The sequence below is a fragment of the Rosa chinensis genome, chromosome 5 (assembly GCF_002994745.2).
Source record: "Rosa chinensis cultivar Old Blush chromosome 5, RchiOBHm-V2, whole genome shotgun sequence".
Lineage (NCBI taxonomy): Eukaryota > Viridiplantae > Streptophyta > Magnoliopsida > Rosales > Rosaceae > Rosa > Rosa chinensis.
This window is the reverse complement of record NC_037092.1, coordinates 23471812-23496058: the sequence shown is the minus strand read 5'-3', so window position 1 is coordinate 23496058 and position 24247 is coordinate 23471812. Positions and strand designations below refer to the sequence as shown.

Sequence of the window (24247 nt, the reverse complement as noted above, 5' to 3'; positions counted from 1 at the left end):
AATTCTATCTGGGAACTTCCAGATTTTCTCAAGGATATGAGGTTGGAGTTTTATGACCCCATTTTTGATGTTTATTCCTAGGAAATCAACTTCATCGAGGATAAAGAAGATTTTCTTTTCTCCTAAGATAATTCCATGCTGAACTATCAGCTTTACTACCTCATGGAGGTGTCTCATGTGTTCTTCTTTGTTTTTGGAGAAGACCAGAATGTCATCTATGTAGACGACACAGAACTCCGCCACATGCTTAAAGATGTTGTCCATCTTTCTTTGGAAGATTGAGGGAGCTTGCTTGAGACCAAAAGGCATCACCAGTCACTCGTAATGACCTTGTGGTGTTCCAAATGCAGTGAGAGGTACACTCTCGGGATGCATCTTGACTTGCCAGAAACCCGACTTTGCATCGAATTTCGAAAAGACTTTGGCTCCTCTGAGCTGGTTGATCAATACTCTTACTTGAGCAATTTGATAACCATCTTTGACAGTCTTCTTGTTGACATCTCTGTAGTCAATCACCATTCTAGCTTTTCCTCGTAGAGTTTCTGCATGATTTCTCACGTAGAATGCTGGAGCATGATGAGGGCTAGTGGAAGGTTGAATCAATCTCTTGTTCAGGAGATCTTCAATATCTTTTCTGAATTCTTTTTGATCTTTGATTTGGAGTATGGGCTCGAATTTGGGTTTGTAGGGGGTAAGATCACCACTATTCTGTTGCGATCTCTGATAGTGAGTAGTAAAACCGGGACCTACCACACTGAATGCATGTGTGAGTCGGTCTGCCCAGAACACCCGTCCTCCTTTCCTGAAGCCTATCGCTTCTTCATCCTGAATAAATCTTTGTTGGAGAATAAAATCATTTCCTAACAGGAAATCAGATCCTTGGCCTTCTGACTACCAAACATTCTGGATGATAAATGTTCCTCTACCAATGGTGATATGAACATTTTTTGCTACGTTCTTCATGGTGAGATGGCTTCCATCAAATGTAACACCAGTAGCAGACTTTTTCTTATCTTCTTTCCAGAGTTCATCTGGAATTGCAAATCTCTTTGCAACAGTAAAACCTGATCCATTATCTACAAAGGCATGTAGATGATATTTCCTGTGATCAGGGAACTTGAGTCCGATCTCTATGTAGTTGCTGTATCTACTTGTAGAGACGACTTTCGATTGGTGAGGCTCATTTTCTTGAGCTTGCTCTTTTGGAATGAATGGTTTACATTCTTCTGAAATATTTTCCTGCATGGGTGATTTATCTTCACTATCATCCCAGTTTGTAGGAATTATCTCTTTGATGTCTGGATCACTGAACCAGGACGGAGGATCATATCTGACTTTATAATCATACTTGCCAGAAGGTTGGCCAAGTAGATCCCATGTGTCAGTAGCCTCTTGTCTTTCTAAGAGATGAACAGTTTCTGGTGGTTTCACTAGTTCTACATTTTCTGGTATTTCAACCAGTTCAATATCTTCATCGACCTTTTCTTTATCGACGATTTCTTCCTTTTTCGAGGAAGATGGTTCCATGGTTTCCTGGAAAAGAGTTTCAATTTCTTTTGCCTTTTGCTCGGCAAAATACTCTTCATATTCTTGCTTAACCAATTGGCTGACAAGACCATTCTTGGTTTTTCTTCTCGCTTCAGCTATGAAGCATTCTTTGTGATAAGTCTTCTTAGACTCTTCACAAAACATTGGGAGACCATTCTTTTCGTGACAAAAGCAGTAGTCACAAACGAATGTACCAGGGTTCACCTGATAAGAAGACATGAAGGATTCTGTCTTGCTTTCTTCCCAGTTTTTTATTCTCAAAACATTCAGTTGTCTGGATTCGAAGTACTCTACTTCAGAATCAATCTCAGACTCTTCTGATGAACTTTCTTCTTCTTCAGACCAGGCAGAGTAGACTGACCTGTCGTCATCTTTATCATCATCAGAATAGGCTATTTCGTAGCCTTTCATGTTTGCTACCTCTACTATTTGCTCATATTCTTCAAAGAGAGCCTTAGTAGATCTTTTACCCTTTTCCGGGCATTCATTTGCATAGTGTCCTTCAGCTTTACACAACCAACATCTGCAAGCTTTCTTGCTAGGCTGTTTATGCTGATGAGTATTCTTCTTTTTGAAGAATTTCTTTTTAGGATCTTCATCCTGTTGCTTTTTGTAATTGGAACTTCTCTTGAATTTCCAATTCTTCTTCTGATTACTCTTTTTAAATTTTTTAGAGTAATATTTTTCTTTTTTCTTCTTTCTGTGGAATTTGGAGTCATGGCATCCCCAGTTTGTGGGCATATCTAATATTCCATAACAGAAATTTTCAACTCCTTTGAGCTGTTTCTTGGCCATCTTAGCTCTAAGATTGGCTTTGCATTGCTCTTTCAGTAATTGCCGGATTCTGTCGGCAATCCCTCCAACTGAAAATCTTTCAATTGGTTTTTCAGCTATGCTTTCTCTCACAGCTGTTCTCCATGGTTCAGGGAGTTTTCTGTGCAACAGATTAACTAGATCAGTATTTTCTAGTTCACCAATTGTACAGTAGTACTCTTGAAACACATTCAAGTATTCTTCGAAATATCTCATGTCACAGATTTTAAGAGCATAGATATTTGATTTTGCCGTTTCTTTGGCTTTTTCACTCAGATTTGAAAGATCTCCACAGAACTGATCGTACAGTGGTACTGCAAAATCATATGGAGATTTTGAATTTTTGATTTCTTCCAGCCAGTCTTTACCTCTGGCAGTTTCTTTGAAAGATAGGTAGTACTTTTTTGCTACTCCAGTGAGAGTAGTTTCATAGTACACCTGCAGATCTGGTGCTTCAAATTTGCCAAGGGTGAGTGCAGAAGCCATCATCAGGCTGTCTACCCATTGGTCAATGGTTTTTCTTTTGTCTAGACTCTTGTCTAGATTTAACCATATGCCATAGTTCGTGATCGGAACTCTAGGCAGATTGTCCTCTGGGACAAATCTTTGAGAATTTCTTTCTCCTTTTTTACCCGTGGGGGCTTTCTGAAATGGGAGTTTTATTTCTTTTTTTTCTCTGCTAATGAAAGTTCTGGAGCTTTCTCCTTCTTCCATTTCAATATCTTGATAAGGAAAGACTTTTCTTGTCTTTCTGAATTTGTATTCTTTCATTTCTTCGATTAGTTTTTCTAATCGTTCAGGATTTTCGCAATTCCCAGCTTCTTCATAAAGATCATAGAGCTTCTTAGTTCTGAACATATGGACTGGTCTGTTCAGATCAGCTTCCAATTCTTCTTCAGAAATTGGCTCTTCAATAGTGGGTTTTATACCACTGACACTAGCTTCTCTAGTGCTGTAACTTCTTCTTAGCAGATTGTTCTTGTTTATCCTGAGATTCTCAGAACAGACATCACTTCTTCTGTGATTGTCAAAATTAAGACTAATTTCTCCAGTCTTTCTACTCTCGTAGATCTTTGCTTTTGCTCTTTCCGGCTGCTTTTTTGGACCGGATAATTTCCATTCAAGAGGAAAAGTTACTTCATTCCAAGTAACTTTGTGGATCTGTTGTGAATGGTTCTTCTGATTGGTGAGGAATCCAGTAGTAAGACCTGGGATATTTGTTATCCTTGTCTTAGGGGCTACTGTAGTACTCATCAATTTATAGTATATTCTATATACTATAGCAAGTTCTTGCATATCTTCTTTCATGGATATACCATCTGTCTTGACTCTCAGTCTGAGACAATGAGCTGCATCTTTCAAGCTGGTGGTGAAGTTGGGGAAGCAGTTGAAATATGCTACTTGGTCGCATAAGGATGCTTCGAGAGTTCCCAACAGACTAGCTTGGAAGTCTGTTAACCTGTTGTCCTGTAGGACACATAGGACCGAACAGTTTATGCCTTCACGTGCAAGCAGATTTATGCCTACTTGGACTGCTCCAATATGCATAAATTGATATTTTTTTGCTTGAGCTCTAGCAACTTCTGAAGGAGTGATTAATAGAAGATCAGTCTCTCCTCCTGCTGTAGCTGGAGTTGTAATTTCCAGAAGTTTAAAATAATGGCTATCCATTAAATGAAACTTTCCCCTTTTGTAGATTTGTTTAAAATCTAACTTTGGGATTGAGGAATTTTTTACCTCTTGTTCGATTTCGTTGAATTCGAATTCTTCAGCATTTAGGAGCTGTACTTCCTTCTTTTTCCCAAAGATGCTTAACATCTTCATTTCTCTTTTTTCCTGATTTTCATACCGGATACTAGTCTGACTAGTAGATGGTTCCAGAAAAATCATGTTTGGAACACGATTTGTGTCTGGTTTTTCTAATGGTTTGAATCCATTAGTTTTCTTTTTTACTGTAGGCCCTTTCTTGTCCTTCAGTATATTTTTCATAGATTCCAGCGTTTTTTGTTGTTCATTGATTTTTCTACTGACGACTGTCAGCTTTTCTTCTTCCGTTTTTGGAAGTTCTTTGATATAATCCAGTTTGTTTTCCAATCTTTCCAATTGGTGGATTATAGCAGGTAATTTTTCTAGATGAGTTTGACATCTAGATATTTCTAGTAACAACTTCTGATATTTCTCATCAGAAGATTTCAATAGAGAATTTATTTTTTCTAATAACAATTCTGACATTGTCCCCATTAAGGAGGGGTTCTCCTTGAGCTATTTTACAAGCTCTGATACCAGTGATTTGCGGATCTAACCAATGCTCAAATAATCTAGAGGTTTTTGTTCTATTTCTAGAACATATAAGAAGAGTTTCAGTTTTCTCAACTTTTCTTTCTCTGTTTTTAATTCTTTGCTAGTATTCTTACAAATAGCAAGTAACTCTAGTCTGTCAACGATAGAAATTATGAATAGTAAAAATAACTGTTTACCTTCGAGTATGGAGGATAGATTTGTACCTGTAATATGGTTAAACAAACAAATTCAAAAGCATGGGCCCACTACGCTCCGTCAATTTTCTTTTTACTGAAAGGAAAGATAAAAACTTGAAGAGAAAGTGAAACTTGCTAAAGACAAAATGTCCTTAAGTGTCTAAAAACAAATGTAGTGGAGTTTTTTGTGTTTTAGAGTTTGGTCAAGGAGGTGGGTGTAGTTTCTCCTTTTGTTTTTCACCCTCTCACATTGCTATGCTTTGCTTTGATTGGATTAGATTTTATATGTCCATTGGAATAGTTTGGATAAGGAATTCAATATGGTATGCATGGATTAGTGGCAACACAGTAAGTAATGCATAAGATACTTTTGACTACACATATCAGAGTCATGCAATATGATGCCAACTGCACAATGCAATATTGTACATACAATCAGGGTGAAACCCATGCCAATAATAAATACAACTATTCTCTGTGCAATAACTATAATTCATAATTATTGTCTTTAACTAGCGCTGTAAATAAACTCCAGGAGGGCATCAAGAACATCAAGAAAAATTTCGATAGCGCCCTCAGGTTTGAAGAAAAGGAGAAGCTTGAATATGCCAATCAAGTTACTTTTTCAGCTCACACATTGCTCACACGTTGCTCACATTGCTTCTACTTTGTCTGTATATTCGTTTGTTTTGTATATTTGTGTTTACAATTCAGAGGATGAGTTACATTCTATGGTTGATACAGTAGAGCAGTGTTCTGATTTTCGGGTAGAAACTCGAATTTGTTATACACAACCAAGCTAGGAGGAAAAGAATATGTTTTGAGCTTATTGATGGGGGTTATATAAGTAGCATCTTCTTTTGTTACAGCATGGAACTTGCATTTTTGGTAGCTGTAGATTATGATTTTGCTTAGTGCAATACTGCAATATGATTACAGTGTCTTAAGATAGGTTCTATTTTATAATGCATTAAAGTACTACAATGTCTGTTTGCTTTTGGTTCTTATATTTGATTTTGAACATTAAAGTTTGATTTATTTTTATTTTTGGGTATTCTTATGCTAATGAAAATTGGTTACATTTGATTTAATTCATTAACATTACAAACTTCATTTGCTATTCAGTTGTTGGTTTTACTCTCTGCTTCAGACATTGAAGTGGCTTTTTACTTACTTTTTGTAAACTCTGATCCATTTGAAATTGTCAATATGGTTTATTTGATTTCCTTTCACATATTTCCACAATCATTTCCTTATTTGAGTTTTTTCCTGTGTCTTTTCCTTTTTACTTTCAGGTACATGCATATATGTGCCTCTAACTATTGAACATATAAACCTTCAATTTGTTAAATTCAGTTATACAATTGATAACAAATTTCAATTAGATTTTTTTTTGTTTTGGTGTATAGTTCTGAACATTGTTGTTTTGTTGACTCTTCCTCCTTTTGTGTATATGATTCTTAATGGATTTGAATTTGCAGGTTTTGATTTGGGGGTTTGTTTGTACGCATATTACTCTATCTGTCCTGGCTTTTCTCTAAGAAAGGTAAATTATAAAGTTGTGTGTGTGTGTGTGCGTGTTTTTTTTTTTCCCCAAAGGTACTTGGTTGGATTGGTTGCACTTTAGCCTTTTGAACTTACCTTATTAATTGTTATTTACATGTGTGAACTGATTTCATGTTCTAAACAGTGTGCTGGATACGTACTCCATATGACGATATTTGAGATTTGGATTTGTATATATTTGGTGTTGTTTAATGAAAGTGATCAGTATTTGCTTTTTTGGTCAGAATTTTACGTAAAGTTAGAATGTTAGGGAATTAGTTTGGATTTGATAATGGAATTGTTTAGATGCTGTTTATTGAATGTTTGAGTTTAATAATGGAGTTTAGGACCAGATTTTTTAAACTCCTAGAGGCAGAGGTCTAGGAGTTTAAGGATTCTGTTCCAAGGTCAGCATTCTGTATATATACTGAGCAGAAGATTGTCTCAGGCCTTTAGTTTGTGCTTTTTCATTCATACTGATATAAAGATTTATAATTTTTTGCAAGAAGTTATAAACTTATGTTTAGTTTTAAATTTTGATATCAGTTTGTATGATATTTTTCCTGTTTGAAAATCATTATTTCAGTGAATATTAAGTGATACTAAGTTGTAATCATAATCTAATTGCTTTTGTGGTAAGAACTGTATCTATGACAGCTACTTTACATAGAGCAATTAAAATAGAAAATAACCTGCAGCACATGAATCTGGTAATCATTCAATATTTACAAGTCTGAGAAATTCATATTGATGTCTAATAAACACGTATCAACAATAAAAATACCTGCAGCAAAGTGCGGGCTATCTGTCTAGTCTATTCTAAAGCACGGGCGGGGAATGAACAGTATCAGGGCTAAGTGGTTTGACTATTTTGCCCCTTTATGTGCCGTTTTTCCTCAAATGCCACTGACTTGATCTGCTTAGGCACCGCCTGATTATTGCACAAAGAAACAGATACAGGGTGAGATTGATAGAGAGCGAAAGAGGCTTCGCAGAAAGAGAGGGAGAGAGTTGCAAAAAATTGGTTCTGGCTCTCATGTTCTCTGCATGTGGTGATTGAGCTTCATTGAGGAGAGAAATAGCGCACCTTTCTTCAATTTAAGGGGTATTTGCTGGGTTTTTTTGGAGCTTCTGGATTTTCAATCAGAATGAACGTAGCATCGAAACAAATTGAAGCTAGAACAGGCCAAGGAAGGTACTACCTTTTACACTTACTGTGCATTTTTTTTTTTTGGGAAATTACTAGTCCCCCCTATACTTTTTAGGATTCGACAGTTCAGTCCCTGCTATTCCAATTTTAACAGATAACTCCCCACACATTCAAATTTCACACAATTTGGTCCAAAATGACCATTTTACCCCTCACTTCTTTTTTTTTTATATATATCTAACACGCACACACACACACACACACATATATATATATATATATATATATATATCTACACACACACATACACATTATATACACACACACACTCACATTATATATACACACACACATATGTATAAAATTATACATATATTTATATATCTACATATACATATATATATATATACACACACACACATTAGATATATAAAAGTAATTTGTGAATTTTTTTTATAATATGAAACATAAACATAGTATATAGACTTACCAAATACATAAACACATTAGATATATATGTATACATACATGTACATATATATATATCTACATATACATATCTATACACATATACATATCTATACACATATACATATCTATATACATATACATATATATATCTACATATATATACATACATATATACTTAAACACATATATACATATATATATATATATATATATATATATATAAAGAGAGAGAAGAATAAAATACACACACACACACACACACACATATATATATACACATATATATATAAGAGAGAGAGAAGAATAAAAAATAATAATAATAAGTGAGGGGTAAAATGGTAATTTTGGATCAAATTGTGTGAAATTTGAATGTTTGGGGAGTTATCTGTTAAAATTGGAATAGCAGGGACTGAACTGTCGACGCACCAAAAGTACAAGGGAGGACCAGTAATGTTCCCTTTTTTTTTTCTTTTTGTACGAGCTATGACTTGCGCTCTGGGTTGCCGAATTAATGGATTATGTGTTGCTCAATTCATCGTTTTCAAAGAGGTTTTGTTTATGCAATCATATGGATGAATTTATCTCGGATTGCATGTAATTTTGTAACATTTGTTATGAGTTTTTGGGGGTGCTCTTCATATTTTTGGTTTCTGGGTTAGCCATATGCTAATACCTCTATTTACATGATGACCTCCTTGCAGTATATGCTGGCTGGTAAGGAATATGAATTTGTATTCTTTTTGAATAAGAAAGAGAAGCTCTGATTTTATGGATTTCAAAATTGAATGTCTCTGTTTGAACTTGATTATTCAGAATAGGAAGATTATAATTAATCGTGTTGAGTCTTGGGTTTAGGAGTTTATCTTTCCTGTATATTAGTTTTCATGTTTTCTTACTTGATTCTGATTGCTTAGGTCAAGAATTTTGGTGACTTTCGCTTCAAAACTATGTTTGACAAGTTGATGGAGGAGTTTCTATGCCCTATATATAGAGGTGTTTCATCTCGAATTTGTTATGAAATTATAATTAAACCTGCAAGTATTACATAAAAATTTGAACTAATAAAACATTCTTTTTTCTTGGGAGGAAATGTTATGTAGTTCTTTTTCCAGAAGTTGCGGAAGCCACATTGGATTGTCATCATGGTTCTGTAGTTGAAGAGCTTTGTAGGTGCTACTTATCCATCTGCGATTTTGGATTTTCCTATTATATCCTTCATACTCTATAGAGTTTTACTGAGTAATGCTGGGGCGTTGATATTTAAGAGGATAGTGTACCCTATTGCTTATTTCTTCTGATTATAATAACATACTTCAGACAAAAAAAATAAAATCATTTTTCAAATAGCAGTTTGTTTGATTGTTTAGCTGATATGATTTCTCCTTATTTGACTTTTACTTTCTGTATGTGTACTCTTTCCTTTCCTTTCTATTCTTAAGCATTTATGGACCCACAGTGGCTTTGTACTCAGAAGTTACCTTGAATGTTTGCTTGGGTAAGCAATTTACTGGTGGGGAATTGTATTTTCGAGGTGTTCAATGTGATAAGCATATGAATTCAGAGACCCTCTCAGAGGTATGCTGATCTTTAGGATCAAGCTTTTCAATACGGTTTTGATATGAGTCCACTTTTATGAATTTTTTGAAGTACAAATTTGTGATTTTTGTTTATGACGGTGTTTATCAATGCTCCATGGTTGGTATTTTGCATTCTACATATTGATAAGCCCCTTCTTGACACAGGGGACCAAAACCAAGTTTGTCTTTGCAAGCCCAGCCAAATCTGCAGAGACCCTTTTCAAGTTAGTATAGTTTCTATCTGACATTGCATGATTTGATCAATAGCGGTTTCTTTAGGGTTTATCCCCTTTTATATGGTTGGTTAATTTGAAGTTAAAATTTCACATGATGCTGTATGTACATTTCTGCTTAGCATGTTCCTATACAATATGGAGGTTTGAGTGTGGATTACTGTGAGTGCAACCTAGAATTCACGACCGCTGATCCAGTCGCCGAAGTAACCATCAAACTTGGGACAAAGAAGACTCTGGAAATTATAATTTATGAGGGTAGATTGCTTCTTCTTTGTTGTTCTACTGTTATTTGATGAGAAAATGTTACAAACAGTACCTGAACTAAGGCTCATTCTTAACTTTAGTACCCGACTATGCAAAACTATCACTTTGGTATCCCAAGTTTGAAATCCGACCCAAGAATGGTACACGCCGTCCATCACGGCGTTAACTAGCTAACCACGTCGCATATTTTGAGGGCCTTCATGGTTTGCCACGTAGCAAAGACTTAACGCTGTGATGGACGGCGTGTACCGTTCTTGGGTCGAGCTTCAAACTTGCGGTACCAAAGTGATAGTTTTGCATAGTCGGGTACTGAAGTTAGGAGTCGGCCTTAGTTCGGGTACTGTTTGAAATATTTTCTCTTATTTGATATATACTATCTATTTGCATTCCGAGCACAAAATTTATAGTCCACGACTCGGGGCCTGTTTGGCAATACTTTCAGGCTTTTAGTAATGGTAAAAAAAAGCTTTCAAATACTCTTCACAGTGCTTTTTGGATTGGTTTGAAACTTGGAAGAAATAGCATATGGTGCTTTCATATATAAAATGATTGGTGTTTCATTAGGAGATGTTCATGGTGCATTTACATGAAGTGCCTGCACTTTATACAAAAAATAATTAAATAAAATTATGTCAGTGAGACTGTGAGAGAAGGCACTTTTATAAAAGCACTGCCAAACAATCCTTTTCATGCATGTCTGGTGATGAATCAAAGCTTACATATTGAATTGGATGTCAATAAATTGCAGAAGTGCACCATCATATGGGAACTTTGTAGTTGGGTGGGTTGTGAGCTATCAAGCTGAATTTGTTCCTGTTTCGGACTCTATACTGATCATTCAAATAGCCACAAAGATGACCCCAACTGATGAACCAGTGCAACATCACAGCTTTAAAGTCGACGGACTGGGTAAAATATTACTCACTATTGATAACACAACCTCGAAGAAGAAAAGGGTTATGTACAATTTCAAGATCGAAACCCACTACCAACTAATGATTGATACGCTACAATTTCAAGCGCGCAATTTAACCCTGAAAAATGTCATCGCTAGTATATGGTAAATAGGGATCGTTCTAACCGGAGATTAAGGGTAAACTTGTAATTGTAAAAACAAATAAAGAATTAAAGTATAAAGTAAAATTTACAAAAAGAATATATACAAATAACGAAATAAGAGGGGGGGGGGGTTTAAGAATTAGAGTTTTGAAAATTAAAATAAAGGGTTATTATCACAAATGGTACCTGAACTTATCATCTATTTTATCGATGGTACCTGAACTTCAATTTTGATCACAATCAGTACCTGAACTTTTCGATTTCATTTTAAATGGTACCGAACGCCACATTCGGTCACTATTTCGGTCAAAAAAGCCAAATCTAAAAAAATAAAAAACAAAAAAACAAGTTCAAGGAAAGTCTATTACCAAAAAATCATCACTATATATGATCGCAACCCTCGAAATCATCACTATGATCGCCTCCCATGCCGTTTTTAGTCGTAATAGTGATCGGAGGTGGCTCTAGGTACCATTTAAAATGAAATCGAAAAGTTCGGGTACTGGTTGTGATCAAAATTGAAGTTTAGGTACCATCGATAAGATTGAGGTATAGTTCAGGTACCATTTGTGATAATAACCCTAAAATAAATAAAAGAAAGAAAATACGAAAACACATGTACAAGAATGAAACGTAAGAAATAAAGATCAAAACCAATTCCATGTGATTAAACTCAATTCAAGTCCTATAATTGATCATCTAAGTCATGAGAAAGAAGTTCATCATGTGAAACATTCGACGCAAACAATTTCCCATATTTTATTTTCTTTTACTAATTAACCTAAGTGAAAGCACCTAGATCAATCATATTAAATATGCAATCATAGTCTAGAAAGCTAGCTAATCAAAACATGTTCAACGCAAGAAGCATAGAAAAAGGTTATCAACTTAAGTGCACAACCTAGTTATGAATAAGTTCACCCATTTGCAATCCTCTTCAACTGAACTCGACCTTTGTCCAAAGCCTTTACTACTTGTGATTTAAGTTCACAAAACTATTAGGTGAATCGTTTATCTAAATCTAGCACCAATTACATGCAAATCCTATAAGTGTCGACCCAAACAAGATAAACATATAAAAGTTTTCTATCAAACAAATTCAATCGAACAAACTCACATAAGCAACTTAGAATCACCATTATAAGAATTCGAAATCTTTATTTAAACATAGAAATTGGGCTTAAACTTTGCCCTAAACGTTATTGCTAACTAGAAACAAATTCCTACGAAATCAAATAAGGAAATCAAAAGATTACAAGGAAAAAGAATGAATACACCGTGAATGGAGATGGAGATGGAGAGCTTGATGGTTGGATCTTGAATCTTGGAAGCAAGTCTTCAAGGTGGATGATGGAGGATATGATCTCCACGGCTCCTTCTTTTTCTTCCTCTCCTTGCTTGAAAACGCAGAACTTTGCAACTAGAGAATGGAGAGGGAGGGAGAGCTTATGACATTATGGAGGATTTTCTGAATGAAAGTGTGTGTTTAAACGTCAAGCATAGGGGGGTTTATATATGGGGACGGCCAAGCTTCATGATCCTTTTTTTAATTTCCGAAGGAATTAATCTGATAATGCCACACAACTTCGACCAATCACGTAGTGCCACGTCAGCTCTGTTGTGTCATTCAACCAATCAAAAATCTCCAAAATCAATCCCTAATATATTGTTGCCGAATTTCCCATGATTTAATCTGATTTTATTCACAATTTTCAGCCAAATATCTAGGCATGAACCTAGACAATGTATCTGGACGCATTTTGAACATTTTCTCCCTTAAATCTCTCCATGGCTTTATCCTTAACATCCTCCCCTTGATTTTCTCTTGATTTTCACATTAAAACTGCAGATTTTAATTCCTTAATTTCGGCCAACATATCTTGAGGGAATTGAGGGATGAATCTGGACTTGTTTTGAGTCTTTTCTTGTTGCACAATCCCTTGAAACTCTCCCTTGATTTTCTCAACATCATCTTCAAGCCATGTGGTCTCCTAATGCCTTCAGGTTTCCTAGTCTCATCAGGATTCCTACTTTGACTGGGATTCCTAGTCAGACCAGGAATACTCAATTTCTTCATTTAAGCTCATTTCCTTGTCATTTTCTCTGGTGTACCTAGAAAATAGAAACTAAATTAAAATTTATTTATTTAAGGAAATAACTAAGTAAAATATGAGGAAATAACTATTAAAACATCGCATTAAAATGCTCTTATTAATGATTATAAGTACCATGTTTTCAAATGTGCTTTACCCTCCACCAGTCTTTTACTTCTAAAATTACAATGAAATGTTGCTCTTCACCATTTCCACCAGAACCTGATAAGTAAATGTGATTTTTTTTTTTCTTTCTAGGCTCAGATGAAATACCGTAGATAGTCGTATGTTAAAAAGTTTCTCGGTTCGACTCTTCATATTTCACAATTTGTTGGAGCTTCGACGGAAACTTGGAATCTTAAAATCCTTGTTAAAGGCACATTATGGTCATGGTCATAATTCTCCTCCTCCGAGAGCTTATGTAAAAATACAAGTCTGGTTTAAACACCACTGCTGCAATATGTAAAGTTATAACATTTTCAATTAACGTTTCTTGGCTCATGATTGTGACTGTTTTACATACAAAATGCAAACATGCAGCATCGCGTGGGGAATATACCTAGTAGCAATCTAAAACAAAGAACAAGTTCCAGTCAAAAACAAAATCATAAACCTCTATACGAGGCAGTTGAGAAGATCAAAGAAGGTCCTCCTCCTCCTCCTCTCTGGATGAGATAACCCTATCCATCTTTGAGAAGATTAAAGAAGGTTCTGTTAACAAAACAATTGACTATGACTAGAGGTGAACCAACGAGAGAATCTGGGGAGAAGGAAACGGCTTATGACGATGGATGTTTTTTTTATATTTTCTTTTTGTTATTTCATAATTTATTTAAACTAAAGGGTGGAATTGAAAGGTTAGGAACAAAAATCATGTTGTTGGGTGTATTAAGAACTTTGTTGGGTACAAATAGCAAAACAATTTTTTTCTCATATCACCAAAAAAAAATAAAATAAACAATTTTACTCCTATAAGCTACAAATAATTCTTATAATACAATACTACAAAAATATATTTCCCAATTGACATCTCTCTCTCTCTCTCTCTCTCTCTCTCTCTCTCTCTCTCTCTTTCTACACACACTAAAGAGCGGGATTTTTGGGGTTTTGATGTTCGGTCCGGTGGCGAGTAGTTGTGACGTCATCGTCGGACGGGCCTGTATGGTTTGAGGTTTCTCCAGAGGGATGGATCGACATAGGCAGTGGGTTGCAGGTGTTGGGATGCCCGCAAAGGCAACGGCTGATGCATATCTTTTTCGATCCAGGCTCAGATCCCCACGAAGTGTTCGCACGGCTTGTTGGTTGGTAGTTGATCACCGGCGCGTGGGTTCGTGGCTGTCGATAGGGCAGCCTGCTGCAACGTTCTCTCTCGTTGTGACGAGGGATTCATGGAGTTCTAACGGAAGATCGACATATCGACCTGTGGTACGATCTAGATCCGCTTTGGATCTGGTGTGCTTCGTGGTCAAGAAGTCGTCATCGTCAGTCGGAGTTATACGTAGGTCGCAGCAGGGTGATATGGCGGTGGTTCCAATATGGTTGCGCTCGGGATGGTTACTGACTGTCGTTGTTGAGGAGACGGCAATTTGTGTTGGGCCTATGTGGTTGGGCCCCTGTTGGAGGGCTGCTAGGGTTTTCTTGTGGGCTTTTTGTTTCTTGTTTTTATTTTACTGCTTTTTGTTAGTAATAAATCCCTACTCTATACTAGTATGTTGGGTTGGGCTTTTTGCCTTGGTGTGCACTCTCTCAGTGCCTTGTCAGCCCTAGAGAAGAGGCGAGTCTTTATCAAATGGGTACAACGTCCTAGTGGCAGGATGAAACAAACTGTTGTCGATCAGAAGTTCTGGTCGACAACATAGTGGGAAAGCAGATTTTATTGTTTTATGGCTTTATATGAGCTTTATTTTTCCGGTATATCACTATTGTAAGCAAATGGAGTTGCCCAGTTATCTGGTATGTCAACCCTTACTAGTTTGTGCATGTTTAAATACATAGGATTAGTGGGAGTTCCTGTTATTATTCGGGTTATTCTGTCGTTACTAATTGTTCGGGGTTTAGGCTTTACGTCCCTACTTTATATTCAACAATTTCATTAATGAAGGCTTTAGGGCAGCTGCACCAGCCCTTATTTAAAAAAAAAAAAAAATACTGCAAAAATATATTCTGGAACTCTAGCTAGTTAGAATCAACTTCCGCTCTATTTCTTCATTGGCCAAACGATTAAATCTTTGTTTGAGAGAATTGAAGAGAAGAAGAATCATTACTTTATGGGTTACGTCAAAATTGAGTCAGTATAGGAATAACTTTTGACCTAGCCTCCTCTGCTAGGGTTTACTTTCTAGGGTTCTAGAAAGCAAGATCTGATCTACCATGGATATGGAGATACTTAGTTGGAATTGCCGAGGGATCTGCAATGACATGACAAAGAGGGCGCTGAAGGATTTAATTTCCCAGAATCATCCTCAAATTATTTTTCTTTGTGAGACGAAGATCAGCACTCTTGCTGATTTCCGTGAATTGCACCGGGCTGTTGGATTTCCACACTCAAAGGAGGTGTTGAGTGATGGTCTATCAGGAGGTTTGGCGATGTTCTGGAATGATGATGTACAAGCGAAGGTTTTGACTTTCTCTGCGCATCACATCGATTTGGAGATCGTAGGAGGTCCTGGAGATCCTCGTTGGAGGCTAACGGGATTCTATGGGTATGCTAGGACGATAGAAAGGGATCGATCATGGCAATTGCTAAGGGATTTACGTGATCTCGATTCTCTACCTTGGGCTGTTATTGGGGATTTCAATGAAATCCTGAATAATGGAGAAAAGATTGATGGTCTGCTTCGATCGGAACAACAGATGCGTGGATTTCGCGAAGCTCTTGGATATGGTGACCTTCTTGATTTAGGGTTTCAGGGTGCTATGTCTACATGGTGGAATTCTGACACACAACTCCGGTTAGATCGTGTAGTTTGTACACCCTGTTGATGGGATATTTACGAGCATGCACGAGTGCGTCATCTAACGCCCAGTGATTCTGACCATGTACTGATACTCTTACAAGCCAGCTCTGTTCCTTTGGCCAAAAGACAACGAGTGCACCGGTTCAAATTCGAAGCTTACTGGCTTCAGCATAATGATTATGACGAGGTTGTGAAGCAAGCATGGGCGACAGACGTGGCTGGAAGTCCTATGTACTGTGCAACCAAGAAGATTGAATTCACAAGGATACAACTTGATGATTGGCAGAAGAGAACCTTTAGGACTAGGCAACAACAGATGTTGGGGGTGCGTGCTCGTCTTGAGGAGTTACTAGATGTTCCTGTGTCGGTGGAGGTGCAGAATGAAAACAAAGAGCTGATGAGCAAGTTGCAGAGGATTCTTTCACAAGAAGAATCCTTCTGGAAGAAACGGTCCAAAGTGACATGGTTGAAGGAGGGGGATAGGAACACAAGCTTTTTTCATCGAAAGGCTGCTAATAGAAAGAGGAAAAACTTCATTCATGGCCTCTATGACGAGAATGGGAATTGGTGTGATGACGACGCAGGTCTGGAACGAGTTATCTCTACTTATTTTCGAAAGATGTTTACAGCTTCGAATATTGATGTTGAGGCAGTGAACGACACTTTAGCAGCTATACAACCATGTGTAACACAGGCAATGAATGTACAATTGTGTGCTAATTATACACAGGAGGAGGTGAGGACTGTCTTGTTTCAAATGTATCCCACCAAATCCCCAGGACCGGATGGCATGCCTCCGCTTTTTTTTTTTTCAGCATTATTGGGACATTATTGGTGCAGACATTACTGAAGCAGTTCAGAGTTTTCTCCATTCAAGTCAACTTCTTCGTGAAATTAATTTTACTCATATATGCTTAATTCCCAAAGTAGATAATCCGGAAAATATGTTAGATCTGAGGCCTATTGCGTTATGCAATGTTATTTACAAGATTTGTTCTAAGGTGATAGCTAACAGATTAAAGCTAATCTTACATGAGGTGATTTCTCCATATCAAAGTGCCCGGCAGATTGATTACTGACAATATCCTTGTGGCTAATGAAACTGCTCACTTTGTTCATAATAAGAGGGAGGGTAATGAAGGTTTTATGGCCTTGAAGTTGGATCTAAGCAAGGCTTATGATCGCATGGAATGGAGCTTTTTGAGAAAAGTTCTAGATAGGTTTGGCTTTGCTCATTCATGGATTGATTTGGTGATGCAATGTATTAATACTGTCCGGTATTCATTCTTAGTCCGTGGAAAGCCTCGGGGGCTTGTGATTCCTAGCAGGGGACTGAGACAAGGGGATCTTTTGTCTCCATATTTATTCTTAATTGGAGCAGAAGGTTTCTCTGCTTTATTGCGCCAGAAACAAGAGTTAGGCTTGCTCCAAGGTATTAAGGTTTGTGATGGAGCCCCTTCTGTAAATCATCTTTTATTCGCCGATCATAGTATGTTATATGCTCAAGCTTCTTTGGAAGATTGTTACCAGATTCAAGAAGTTCTTGAAACTTATGGGAGAGCCTCAGGACAATTGGTTAACTTTGACAAAAGTTCAGTGGTATTCAGTAAAAATGTGGACTCTGCTATACAAGAAGAAATATCCAGTTTGTTGGGAGTAGAAGTAGTTGCCTCCCATGACAAGTACTTGGGATTACCTACTTATGTAGGGAGAAAGAAAACTGCAACCTTTCAGTACATTAAGGAAAATTTGGCTAAGAAGCTATCTAATTGGCAAGGGAAGGTGCTTAGTGGTGCAGGAAAGGACATTTTGATTAGGGTAGTAGCTCAAGCGTTACCTACCTATGCTATGAGTGTCTTCCAATTGACAAAGAATTTCTGTGAAGATTTGGAACAACTTTGTGCTCGGTTTTGGTGGGGATCTACAATGGATAAAAGAAAGATTCATTGGAAAACATGGAATGCTTTGTGTAATCCGAAAGAAGAAGGGGGACTAGGGTTTCGCAGTTTGGCTAGCTTTAATTCAGCGATGCTTGCTAAACAAGCTTGGAGGGTAATTTCTAACCCTACTTCTCTAGTTGCTCGAATTTTTTAAGGCAAAATATTACCCTACAAGCTCATTTTGGTTGGTAGACAATCATTCTTTTCCTTCATATTCTTGGAGGAGTATTTTCTCTACAAGGGATCTATTGAAGCAAAGCACATATTGGCATATTGGTTCTGGGACAGAGGTCAATATTTGGAATGATAATTGGTTGCTAAGCTTGCCTAGTGGTAGGCCTCATGAGACTGCAGCAGGTCTTGCTGAAGTGTCTCAAGTTTCTGATTTGCATACTACTAATGGTGATTGGAATTATGATATGATTGTTAGATTGTTTTCTTCAGAAGAAGTGGAGGCCATTTTAAGTGTGCCTCTAAGTTTGAGAAGGGTGGATGATAGACTGGTCTGGAAATTGGAAAGAGATGGAAAATATTTAGTTAAAACGGCTTACAGGTTCTCCTTCTCTCATTCTCCTTCTTGTGTACCTTTTGAGCTATCAGTTAACACTGATTTTTGGAAAAAAATTGTGGAAAGTGAAGATTCCTAATTCGGCGAAGATTTACATGTGGAAAGTGTGCCATAACATTCTCCCATCCATGGAAAGACTCATTTCTAAAAGGGTGGTGTTGGAGTCACAGGTATGTGTTTTGTGTGATAGTGCAGTTGAGACTACACTACATATTACTCGTGATTGCTCTTTTACAAGGCATGCTCTCCAAAGTAAAGGAGTGTTGGCCCAAGTATGTTTAAGTTCTTGTGCAATATCTTGTGATTTGTTGCATTGGTTAAGTTTATGTGTCCATGACCTTTCGTTACTGCATTTGGGGGAATTTATCTATCTATTGTGGGGAATTTGGAAGGAGAGAAATAGCAGAGTTTGGGACAATAAAAGGTGCCATGCTATTGATGTGCTTCTTAAGTCTACCGCAAGATTGCATGAGTTTCACTTTCAAAATACCAGACCGATTACTCAAGCGAGTGGTCATTCTAGAATTGCTCGATGGAAAGCTCCCTAATCTGGCTTGTTGAAAATAAATGTGGATGGTTCTTTTCACCATGTCTCACGAATGGGAAGTGCTGGGTTTGTGGTTCGTGATGAATATGGCAATATGGTTGTTGGTGGTGGGCATCCTTTGTCTGGATTAATTTCGCCAGAACATGCAGAGGTTTTGGCATGTAAGATGGCAATTGAGTTTGCTTTAGATCAGAATTTGTTACCTGCTGTAATAGAGACTGATTCTGAGATGGTGCAACGACAACTATGTAACTCCGAAGGGCCTAATACTTCCTTGCTGGGCCGTATCTATGAGGATCTGAACTCCATATTGGCTTCAAATCCCAATTTGCAGATTACTCACACTAGAAGAGATGCCAACAAGATTGCACACCTAATGGCTGCGCATGCTAGTTCTCTAGTCCATGAATGTTTTTATTTTTCTCCTCCTTCCTTCTTATTAGCTGCTATTGTAGCTGAACGTTAGCATATGTAATTTTCCAAATTCCCAATAAAAGCTGACCTCTTTTATCTCAAAAAGAGAATCAACATCCGCCAATCGAGATTAACTGATTAACATAATGTTGTGAACAGTAAACTACAAATGTGTTAATAAATATGCATGTTTAAACTACACGAGGTCAAATAGGCTGCTGTATGGTACACTGACATACATAGTTAAAGGCTTAAAGCACAATCGATTATAAATATATATATATATATATATATAAACAATAAAATACTACTTAACGACGAAGAATTGATATTTGGCGAACAATTCATCCGGGCATATAGGAAATTACTTGAGATGAGACCCTCTAGGCCCTTTGTTTGTCCTCTACCTCACTCTTTCTCTTTGTGCAGATTAAAGAAGCTCTGTCCTTTCTCCAGAGCAAACACCCAGAGCTAAACCATAACCACTCGGCGTCACAGGCAACCAACACTGTCGGGACTCGGGAGCAAATGGCAGGGGCAAAATCGAAACGACATTGTTCATAAGGAATGCTACTGTTCATAAAGAGATAGAGCTTTAGAGTAGAGAATGAGTAACATTGTGATCGAAAAATATCACAATTTATAAATTATTTATATTTTGTGGTTATAAACAAAGTTGGTAAGCAGTAAAAGTATATATTATTACAGATTTTAAAGGTCAACACACCAATCTCAATCAATCAGTCCTTATCGAAAAACAAAACCTCAATCAATCAGAGATCGACCATAGTAGCATGCATTTGGGCATTTTCAATCTAGGTACGTCTCTTCATGTAAAAAGTGGGAATCATATATGGGTGGCAAATTAAGATATGCACGAAACGACCTAGAGAATCTATTGGAAAAGTAAAGAGGGCAAAAGGAAAAGGTGTCCAGAGGAATCGATGAGTGACATCCATGGGAGGTTCCACACACGCAAATTTTGATTAATTTGCAGTCTAAAAGTACTTCACTACTTTGAGAAAATGGAATCCAAGTGGATTATGAATATCAATTCCAGAAACTGTACTATAAATGGGCCTCTATATGGGGCCTTTGCGCTTTTAGGCAATCGAACTCCCTATTTCTAGACGCATTTGATTATTGTGGGGGTAGTCAACAAATCTGACAATGCAATCGAGGCAATTAAAGAAAGGTAATGGCAGCAGTAAATGCGACAGTTAATACAGTCATAAATGCGACGGTTAATGCATTTAGTGTGGCAATCATGGCCGCCAATAAATGACGGTTATTATAGGAGTAAGTGCGGCCTTAATGGTAGCTTGCTCTCCAAGTTGTCTGTATCTTGCCATGCAAGTTCACTTGCAGCCCAAGTTGTAAGCCGCCTATAAAAGGAAAGCATAACCTCCAGGTATGGCATCGAACTCTAGTGGAGACCTCAATTGGATAAATACTGACTTAGGCATCGGAGGGTCTTTTGCAGGTACCCCCTCCTCCTCTCTCACATCGACGATAGAGAGGAGACTTCGCTTCTTCGTCAAAGCCAAGAAGCAGAGAGAGACTACGAAGAGGAGCTACGGAGAGAGGTTACATAGGGAGGTTAGGTAGGGAGCTCGCATAGGGAGATTACGGAGGGAGCTCGCATAGGGAGGTTACGGAGGGAGCTCGCATAGGGAGGTGACGTAGGGAGCTCGCATAGGGAGATTACGGAGGGAGCTCGCATATGGAGGTTACGAAGGGAGCCCGCATAGGGAGGTTACGTAGGGAGCCCGCATAGGGAGGTTACGGAGGGAGCTCGCATAGGGAGGTTACGGAGGGAGATCGCATAGGGAGGTTACGGAGGGAACTCGCATAGGGAGGTTCCAGAGGGAGCTCGCATAGGGAGGTCAAGGAGGGAACTAAAAAAGGAGTCTGCGCTTCGTCAACATCAAGTCAACGACAAATTGAAACCTCTTAATTTTCCCCGGTTCAGCTCCCGCTCCAGTCCGCATTAATTGTTGGGTCAAACTCCTCTACGGAATTTTTCACCTCCAACAAGTGGCGCCGTCTGTGGGAAACACTTTTCCCTAAAAAGTGATGGCGGGAGCTACCCCTGACGGGATTCCATTTCTGTCACTAAGGACTGGTAGTGACGAAATTCCTCCCCATCAGCCGCCTTATGGGTCTATCCCGAGCCCCATCGGCGACCTGAATTTACCCCCAGCTGACGAGATGCAAGGGCTGCGTCAAGAACTCGAGCAATTTCGGAAGGAAAAGCGGGACCGCGAGGCTCGTCGTCGACGGAGACTTGAAAGGTTCTTGCAACTTGACAATGATTCGTCAGATGACGACGCTGCCGGCGATCCCCATTAAACTAACAACGTAGCAGCAAACGCAGGCGCCAGCGGTGTTCTGGGAGGAATCTTTGGTGGACCCCCCATCGAAAGGGTGGGAGGCACATCGAATGGAGGTCTGAACGGTGCAGTTGGAGCAGGCCACTCCAAAAGAGCGCGCAACGAAATGTGGCGCGAGAAGATGGAAAAAATGATTGATGCATGCAAGCGTGCAGGCCCACGAGAGTTGGCGGCAAAAATCGCGAAGGACGTCGGTAAATCTCCCTTTACCGACGACATTTTAAATGCCACGAAACCTCGCTGGTTTATCACACCGGTATTCCAAAAATATGGTGGAACAACTGACCCGGTGGATCACATCAAGGGCTACAAACAGCAGATGTCCATCGAGACGACCGATGAGAAATTGATGTGTACGATCTTCCCTTCTAGTCTCACAGGGCCAGCATCGACATGGTTCCAAGACCTCAAACCACATTCCATACCGGATTTCGACACATTAAGCCGGGCTTTCATTTCGCAATACTTCTGCAATCGCAAACAAAAAAAGGACATGGCTACTTTATTTAGTACCAAGCAGAAACCAGGGGAAAGAGTAGGGAAGTTTTTTGAAAGGTTTAAAGCCGAAATGCGCCATGTCAATTGCGACCCCCAATTCGCTGCGATCGCCTTTCGAGAAGGATTGCTTTTGGGAACACCATTATACGAAAGTTTACTACGCGATCCACCAAAAGACATGGATGATATCATCACAAGGGTCGAGGGAGAAATCAGAATTGAAAGAGCCAAAGAAGCACGTGAGGCTAGATACACCAATGTCGTCGCCTCCGGGGGCGACATAAGGCAAAATCGAGGCAGCCACCATGGCGTGAGGCAGGATAACCGACATCCGTATGAGGCAAAGCCCCGAGCCCGTTTTCCTAAGGAATGGTTCACATTAAGCCCCACGACCATATTCAGAAAGCACCAACACGAAGGGCTTTTCACGAAGCCTCCACCTCAACCGAAATCAAGAGACGTATTTGAACGGGCCAAATATTGCCCACACCATGAGACGTTCAGGCACGGGTTATCCAAATGTGAGGCATTGCGGCCAGCCATTTCTGAACTAATGAAGACAGGGAAGTTGCGTCAGTATCAATCTGACGGTCAGGCTAATGAAGGCAAGGTGGCAGACAAGGTTGAAAGTAGAGCCCAGGCAAAAGGCCCAGAACCGGTCATCAGAGAAATACTGGCCATCCATGGGGCCCCGTATACCGTTGTAGAGGAGGAAGTGCGTTTGAGATCAGAAACCCGCCAGGCGGAGAAGATACGTAGAGTGTGCCAGATCACGGGTAGCCCTTCAGCTGGACAGGACGCATTTCCCCGGCCGGTCATTAGTTTCTCCGCATCCGATACAATCGGCATCCAGTTTCCCCATCGGGACGCCTTAATCATTTCTACCCAAATCGCGGACGCCCTTGTGCGGCGGGTAATGGTCGATGCTGGGAGCAGCACTGACGTCATATTTTGGGAAGCGTTTGAACAGCTCGGACTAGACAAGACGTTAATCCACCCTAGCAGAGCGCCTCTGACCGCCTTTGAGGGTTCGGAAACATGGCATGTGGGCGAGATTTCCCTCCCAGTGACGACGGGAGGGAAAACCGTGGAGGTCGACTTCGTCATTGTCAAGAAGCCGTCGGCCTATAACGCCATTCTAGGCAGGGATTGGCTCCATAGGATGGGAGCTGAGGCTTCAACCAGATGTCAGGTACTCAAGTTTGTTTCCGACAATGGCCAGCAAGTGATATCGGTTCGCGGCGATCAACTACTCTCTAAAAAGTTGTACGCCATGGAAATCAAGCGCTCCCCGCCAACGTATAAGGGCAAAGAGGATCCCTCAGCATAGCAATTAACGGAGGACCTACCAGAAGATGAGGAGCTCGAATCCGAACCTGAACTAGCGACCACTGAGCCGCTTCGCGAGGAAGACCTTAATGCTTTTGGAGAAAGGAAGGTTATGGTAGGCACCCTCCAAACTGAGGAAGAACGATCTCGTTTGTTGCAATTCTTGAGAGACAATCAAGACGTGTTTTCTTGGTCGCACAAGGATATGCCCGGGATCGATCCTGGCGTCGCATGTTATAAATTAAATATAGACCCAAGCTTTAAACCTTTCAGGCAGCGTCAGCGGCGCTTTGCCCCTGAAAGGAATAAAATTATCAGCGACGAGATTGACTGCCTCCTTGAGGTAGGTTTCATACGCGAAGTTTGGT

At 39.0% G+C, this 24247-nt stretch overlaps 2 protein-coding genes across 2 annotated transcripts; both read left to right on the top strand.

Moving 5' to 3' along the window:
* The first annotated feature begins 15603 nt into the window (after positions 1–15603).
* Positions 15604–18777, top strand: LOC112203464. Its single transcript, XM_024344432.1, has 4 exons — positions 15604–16184; positions 16296–16884; positions 17316–18242; positions 18385–18777. Exons 1-4 carry the CDS (start codon positions 15604–15606, stop codon positions 18775–18777), a joined length of 2490 nt encoding a protein of 829 aa, XP_024200200.1.
* A 3381-nt stretch (positions 18778–22158) lies between these two features.
* Positions 22159–23880, top strand: LOC112203463. The gene has a single exon (XM_024344431.1). The coding sequence runs from the start codon at positions 22159–22161 to the stop codon at positions 23878–23880; it is 1722 nt and encodes a 573-aa protein (XP_024200199.1).
* Positions 23881–24247: the final 367 nt, after the last annotated feature.